The sequence below is a fragment of the Octopus bimaculoides genome, chromosome 11, assembly GCF_046866305.1.
Source record: "Octopus bimaculoides isolate indiv1 chromosome 11, ASM4686630v1, whole genome shotgun sequence".
NCBI lineage: Eukaryota > Metazoa > Mollusca > Cephalopoda > Octopoda > Octopodidae > Octopus > Octopus bimaculoides.
The window spans coordinates 21,569,025-21,577,054 of record NC_142938.1 but is presented as its reverse complement, the minus strand read 5'-3'; the positions used below and the strand labels follow the sequence as shown (position 1 = coordinate 21,577,054).

Sequence of the window (8,030 nt, the reverse complement as noted above, 5' to 3'; positions counted from 1 at the left end):
CAATTGTCTTCACATGGCATACTTCAAATTACTCCACTAAACACGATACTCCAATAAATACAAACTCTCAACGATCTCAATGATTTCCTATGACTCTCAACTACTCCTATGAGTTCCCCGTCTCAACCAAAACGCTACTCTTTATAAGAGTTCAGCTAGAACATTCTTCCAATCCGACAGGGCTGTCAATGACTCTTACCACAACATCTCCCCCTTTGAGATTTACTTCCTAGGGAAGTTTAATATTTCTTCTGTTTTGGCACTACTCCCAACCATGCTGTTTTTTTCTTCTTTCTTGTGCTGCTACACCTAGGTTCAACTTCATGTGGTGTTGGAACATCAAAAGTGTCATAGAGCACTTCCATGGGTATCTCTTTTCTTTTTTCCGTATATCTACTATTTATCTGGTTTAAATGTCTTTTGTGTTCCCATTTTCATCTCTTATCATATACGTTATTTTGCCTATTCGCTTTGTTACTACTCCGTCTTCCCAACCTTCTCTTCTATTTTTATATGTTTTGAAAAACACCTTGTCACCGATATTAAAATACATTTTTGTATTTTCAGCATTTTCTCCTATTTGTTTTTCTTACTGGTAACAACTTGTCAAAAGTTGACTTTTATTTTTCGAGCAAACATTAGTTCCACAGGCAACTTGCCTGAACAAGTGTTTGGGTTTCATGTTATCCTATAAACACTCAACAGCTGTGTCAATGGTGCTTCATAGACTAGCTCATTTCTTCATTGCTTTAATGCTCTTTTAAATGTATCCACAAACTGTTCTGCTTGTCCGTTTGATCGTGGGTGATATGGTGAAGTAGAGATGTGTTTAATTGCATACATTTTTCAAAAATTTTAAAACTCATACGCTGTAAACTACGTACCATTATTGGACACTATGGTGTCCGGGACACCATATCCTGCAAAGAGTTCATGAAGAAATTCTATTGCCAGCATGGACCTAGACATTAAAACTTAACGCTAATGATGAAGATAATGTTGCTGATGATGAAGATGATGATGATGATGATGAAGGTAATGATGATGGTGATGATGATTGTGATATTTTGCTACTGCTCCTGCTACTTCCTCTTCACAAACTTTTAGTTATACCGTAATATCTCTTATCCTTCACTTGCTCTAGGGCACTGGGAGTGATTGCAACAAACATGCAGATGAAAAGTAAATACTACTACTACTACTACTACTACTACTACTACTACTACTACTGCTACTACTGCTACTACTACTACTACTACTACTAATAATAATAATAATAATCGTTTCTTTATTGACCACAAGGGCTGAACACAAAAACAAGTAGGGACAATACAAAACAAGGGACACATAATGTTTAACACAAAAATCAAGTAAACAATAAAATAACAAGAAGAAAATACTAACAAGTATATCCCCTATAGGGGTGAGTTCCACCCGGGGCCAACCAAAGCACCCCACACATCATGGTCACCCTGACTGCCAAGGGCAACTCAGGCAGGCATCCCTCTTCCTCTCGACTACTCTGGCCTACAAACGAATGTTCAGACTAGGCCTATTCACACGGGCCATTTTCACCACACTTACCCACCTTTCTGGGGGTGGGGAGTACTTCCCTCTCCACCTTCATTTTCCTTTTCAAGTGTAAATTCAAATTTTGGCTTAAGGCCAGCAATTTCTGGAGTTAGAGTACTGGTACTTATTTTATCAATCCTAAAAGGATGAAAAGCAAAGTCGACCTCAGTGGAATTAGAACTCAGAACACGAAGACAGATGAAATACTACTAAGCATTTCACCCAGCATGCTAATGATTCTGCCAGCCAGCTGACTTAATAATAATAATAATAATAATAATAATAATAATAATAATAATAATAATAATAATAATAATAATAATAATAATAATAATAATAATGGTTTCAAATTTTGCCACAAGGGCAGCTATTTTGGGGTGGGGGATGAGTCGATTACATTGGTCTCAGTGTTTAGCTGGTACTTAATTCATCGACCCCAAAAGGATGACAGTCAACCTGAGCAGAATTTGAATTTAGAATGTAGTGGCAGGCGAAATACTGCTAAGCATTTCGTCTAGTGCACTAGCTATTCTGTGTTTGCCACCTTAATAATAATGATAATAATAATAATTATGATGATAATAATAATAAATGAAAAATAAATCAAATAAAAAAAAAAAGATAAATAAAACTTTGATTCCTTACTGCAAATTTTTCCGGCAAGGCCATCAGGGCATTTACAGAAGAAATCATCCACCCAGTCAATACAAGCAGCTTTAGCTTGGCATCTGTTAGGGCTGCAATCATCAATGTTAGTTTCACAGTACTTCCCAGTGATACCTGTTGGTTAGGGATTTTGGTAGAAAGATAATGTTAGTACAGTGAAACTGATGTGTTGCGGGACTTTGCGAAGGCATTGTGAGATATTATGTGAGCAGGATGTTGTGTGGGTGTTGTCAGATTGAAATGTGCTGTGTTGGTGTTGTGAGGTATGTTGGGTATTATGGAATGTTGTGAGAGGTTGCGTGGCTATTGTGTTTATGTTGTAGGATGTTGTGAGGGTATTGTGTGGGTGTTATGGGATGTGCAGGTGTTGTATGAATGCTATGAAATGTGTAGGTGTTATGGTATGCTGTAGGTATGTTGTGTGGGTGTTATGGTACACTGTGGGTATGTCGTGTGGGAATTTTGGGAACTTATTCTTTTCTTTTATTCTTTTACTTCTTTCACTCATTTGATTGCAGCCATGCTGTAGCATCGCATTAAAGGGTTTTAGTCAAACAAATTGACCCCCAGGACAATTTTTTTAAAGCCTAGCACACGTTCTATCAGTCTTTTACCAAACTGCTAAGTTACAGGAACATAAACACATCAATACCGGTTGTCAAGCAGAGATGGGGAGACAAACACAAACACAACACACATATATAGCTACACATACATACATACATACATACATACATACATACATATATATATATATATATATATATATATATATATATATATATATATATATATATACAGAACAAGTAGAAAGATCAATTTTATTCAATGCATAGATACTGAACAGTATAAATATAAAGGATGAAATCCTTTTTTTTTTCATTCTTAAAAGCCAAAAAATTTGTCAGCAGCCAGTATCTATGCATTGAATAAAATTTATCTTTCTACTTGTTCTACCATACATTTCAGCGCTTCGAAAAACAAACTTGTTTGTTTACATACGACATTGCTGTGATGGCTACATTGTGGTAGGTTGATTCTTGTTTATTTTTATATATCTTGACCATACGTGTACTGATGAACAAAAGAATACAGGTTACTTCACAGTTTTTTCTGTATTTGATTGAGATGTTTGCTATGAAGAAACGATGAATTTTTTCATTACAAAATTTTTCGTTATTTTTTCATTATGAGGTTTTTTTCACGCTGACTACTTGATAAATTCTTATAAAGAATTTATCCTATATTATATTATATATATATATATATATATATATATATATATATATATATATATATATATATATATATATATATATATATATATATACACACACATATACATATATATTTATATGATGAGCTTCTTTCAGTTTCTGTCCACCAAATCCACTCATAAGGCTTTAGTCAACCTGAGGCTATGGTAGAGGACATTTGCCGAAGGTGCCACACAGTGGGACTGAACCCAGAACCATGTGGCTGACTAGCAAACATCTTACCACACAGCCAAAAAAATTTTCATGACGTTAAAAATTTGTTTTTTTTTTTAAAAATAATTTTGTCAGCAGCCATAAGTTTTACAAAGATTCCAAGACTGATGGTGGGGGGTAGTGGTAGTGGTTATTGTAGTGATATTGGTTGTAGTGCTGGTGTTGGAATTGTTGTTGTTGTTAGTAGTGGTAGGGATGTTAGTCGTGGTGCATCAATTTTAACTCTATTGGACAGTTAGGATTGATACAGTTGATAATCAAAATTAAATTAAGTAGAAAGAAGGCTACCAATGGGAAAATATTTGTAGTAAAGAGTGGAAAACACACTGACCTTTCATACATTTGCAAATGTACCCATTAATTTTGTCAATACATATACCACCATTCTGACATGGGTTGCTTAAGCATTCATTAATGTTCACTTCACATCTGTGGCCTGTGAATCCTTCTTGGCAATCACATTTGTATTCGGACATGCTCAGCTCCTGATACAGTTTCCAAGTAAAAAAAAAATTGAAAAAGAAAAGAAATATAAGGATACATAGGATGAAAAGGAAAACAAAATAATCATGATAAAATAATGTTCACCACCACCACCACCACCACCACCACCAAAACCACTGCCACCACTGGTGCTGCTGCCCCCCACCCCACCACCACATCATTGTTTTTTGAGGCAGATTTTCTATAGCCAGATGCCTTCCCTGCTGGCAGTGTACTGGAAATAAATGGCATTCATTTACAAGAATCACATGATGTAAAGACTAGTAGATACAAATATACACACACTTACACCCACACACTTACACACACACACACACACACACACACACACACATATATCTGTGTGGAAATGTAAAGCACTTCTGGTGATGCCATGTAAAAGCACCTGTGCAGCATCATGTAAAAACTCCCATGTGGTGCCAAATAAAAGGGTTCATGCAGTGCCATGTAAAAGTGCCTGCACAGTGTCTCATCAAAGCGCCTATATGGTGCGACGTAAAAGCACCAAGCAACTCTGTAAAGTAGTTGGCATTAGAAAGGGCATCGAACTGAGGAGACCATGCCAAATCAGACTGGAGTCAGGTGCAACCCCTCAGCTTACCAGCTCTGGTCAAACCATCCAACCCTTGGTAGCATGGACAACAGACATTAAATGATATATATATATGCAGCAGGCTTCTTACCACTTGCAAGGATTTGATGAACTTTAGGTTATAGCAGAAGACACTTGCCTAATGTGCCATGCAGTAGGACTGAACTAGAAACCATGTCATTGCAAAGCAAACTTCTTAACCACACAACCACACAACCACACTTACACCTATATATGTAAATGTTAGAAAGTAACCTGGACATCTCTGTTAGTCAGGTTTGATAATTTATTTTCATTACAGGCCTGAGCAATTTTTTTTTTATAAAAGATCCACAATTACTAATACATATAAATCTCCTTCTTCAGCACGACCAATTTTCTCCAAAGGAAAGGTTGCTACTTTAGGGTCAATACAGTTTGGCCCCAATGTCTTCTGGCAAGTGTTTCTGTCTGACTGTAAAGAGCCAGAACAGATACTGATTGCAAGGCATCTCATCCAGTGCTCTAACAATTCTGCCAGCCTACTGCCAGTGATTAGCACTATCATATTGACCCCAAAAGAATATAAAGACAAAGTTGACCTTAACAGGATTTGAACTTAGAGTGCTGAAAGTAGGAACAGATATTCCTTTCTATTATAGGTACAAGGCCTGACATTTTGAGGGAGGAGGCAAGTTGATTACATTAACCCTAGTACTCAAATGATACTTTTTTTTTTATTAATCTCAAAAAACGAGAGGCAAACTTGGCCTTAGTAGAACTTGAACTCAAAACATGAAGTTGGAATAAATACTGTTAAGCATTTTGTTTGGCGTGTTAATGTTTCTGCCAGTTTGCTGTCTTCTGTTAGGACAAATATTGTGAGACATTTTATTTAATGCTTTTGATACCTCTGCGAAATCACTACTGTAATAAAGTCTTCTACAGACAAATATATAACTTCTGATTTATAGGAGAGACCGAGTCACAATACCAGTGTTCTCAGAGTCATTTCTCTCAATAATTTCTGGAAATTGTGTGAACATTGAAGATTTTAAAATGGTTTCAACTTTATTTCACAAATATCAGTTCTAGATTTCCTGACAATTGTTGTTTTAGGTAGTTTCAGAAATATTGGAAAAATTTAATGTAAAAATGGAGGAATAATAATAATTAATTGCTTCAAATTTTGGCACAAAGCCAGCAATTGCATTCAAATATATGTATGTATGTGTGCCTGTACCGGTAGCATTCTTTTGTATCTCTCTCTCTCTCTATCACACATGCACTTTTACCATCCCCTTTCCACAGCTCTACAGATTTTTTACCCCACAGGAGTTAAGTATGATAGACAACAATAAATTGCTTATTATTGGTAGAATATTGATAAAGAAAACTGTTTATAATGGTTCTCACCTTACATGTTCCTCCATTGAAACATTTGTTGTGGCAAATCTTCTCTGGAATAGAAACCACAATCATATATATTATTTATGTTAAGATAGGTTTGGTAGGTGTAAGTGATTCCTTTTACAACTTAATTAGTATAGAATGTAGGCATAGGTAACGATGGCAGGTGACTGTAACATCCAACTCCAAAAATGAAAAAAAGAATTAATAAATAGAGATAAAATGAAAGCATAAATTTTATAAAAAGGATTAAGTAAAAGTCAAGGGAGCTGTGTTGCCTCTACTGTTAGCAACTAAGTGCTTCTCTCTTCATGTGAAAAGCTCATGATCTTTAGATTATGCGATTGATCCTTGAAACAAGGCAGGACATTTCATGTTGCTCCAGTACACTCAAATGAAAATGAATACTATTGGTACCTAGGGGTTAGTCCTGTGACAGACAAGTATTCCATTCAGAGCCTAAATATACTGAAAATTTGGATAAGCTCTGGCCTCATGAATTTGAATATTTGAGGTGAAAAGAGAAAAAGAGTATGTGTAAGAAGTATGATGGTGTATGATTGGACCGCATGAATCTGAATTTAATGTGTGAAGATCTGTGACAACTGGGGTGATATGAGGTTGGCCTGAATCACAGGATGTGTAATGCTTATTAATCAGAGGTGTAACACAAATAAATTTACAGTGATTAGATATTACGAAAGATTAATCATTCTGTCAGGGAAAGAGGACTGTGAGAGTATGAATATGTCATGTTTGAACACTGAATCCCTTGTGAAAATGTACCATATGTTGTTGGTAAAGTAGACCCAGGGAACAAAATGGCTGAATGAAACATTTTGGAATGCAGGATAGGACATATATAAGACAGAAACTCAAGACAAATAGCAATATGCTATACTGAAGACCTATCTAATATGTCAACATTAAGAAAAAAATCATTAAAACATTGATGATGATACAGTTAATGATGATGATGATGATGATGATGAAATGTGCAGCAAGGATATAGGAATGAAATTCGGTATCTCAAAGTGTACGGTGCTTACTTTGAAGTGAGGGAAAAGAGTAAATTGTAGGGGCATAGAATTGCCAAATGGAGAGAGAATGAAAGACATGGATGATGATGGGTACAAGTACCTCAGGATCTGGAGCTGGACAATATCTTGCACAAAGAAATGAAAAACAAGGTCATCATTGCATATTTCAAGCATCTTAAACTTCTCTTGAAATCAAAGCTCAACTCAAGGAACCTTGTGACTGCCATCAACATATGGGCTGTTGCTGTAGTCTGCTATAGTGCACCCATCCTGAAATGGACACAACACACTAACTGAAAGACAATGACAATGCATGGTTCCCTCCACCCTAAGGCAAATGTCCACAGGCTCTACATGAAGAGAGGTAACGGTGGATATGGGCTGATTAACATACGGGAGTGCATCAAGGAAGAAAGATGGCAGAATATTTGGTAAACAACAAACAAGACCTGCTGCAGTACGCTGCTAAAGCAGAAGGAGTTAACAAAAATGGACTTGAGAAGTGTTCATGAATTCCGAACAAGAACAGCCAACGAGAGAAAAGAAACCCTACTCTGTAGATCACCAAGAAAAAAATGCTTTCTAATTGATGTATCAATACCAAAAGATGACAATGTTTCTCTGAAAGAAACAGAGAAACTTTCAAAATACAAAGACCAGGAAATAGAGGTAACTTGAATGTGCAGCCTAAAAACAGAAACAATTCCCTTAATAGTAGGCGCATTAGGTATGATAAAAAAAAACAACATTCAGACAAACACATAACAAAAACACCAG

General features: G+C 36.0%; 1 protein-coding gene across 3 annotated transcripts in view; it reads right to left on the bottom strand.

Moving 5' to 3' along the window:
- The window catches only part of LOC106878227 (uncharacterized), a 65,350-nt gene that overhangs the window by 7,435 nt on the left and 49,885 nt on the right, over window positions 1–8,030 (bottom strand). For all 3 annotated transcript variants that reach the window (XM_052971673.2, XM_089359635.1, XM_089359634.1), the window contains exons 16-18: window positions 6,220–6,263; window positions 4,060–4,213; window positions 2,218–2,352 (exon numbers count right to left, since the gene is read on the bottom strand). In XM_052971673.2, the coding sequence (XP_052827633.2) occupies window positions 2,218–2,352; window positions 4,060–4,213; window positions 6,220–6,263 (333 nt within the window). The remainder of the gene's footprint in view (window positions 1–2,217; window positions 2,353–4,059; window positions 4,214–6,219; window positions 6,264–8,030) is intronic.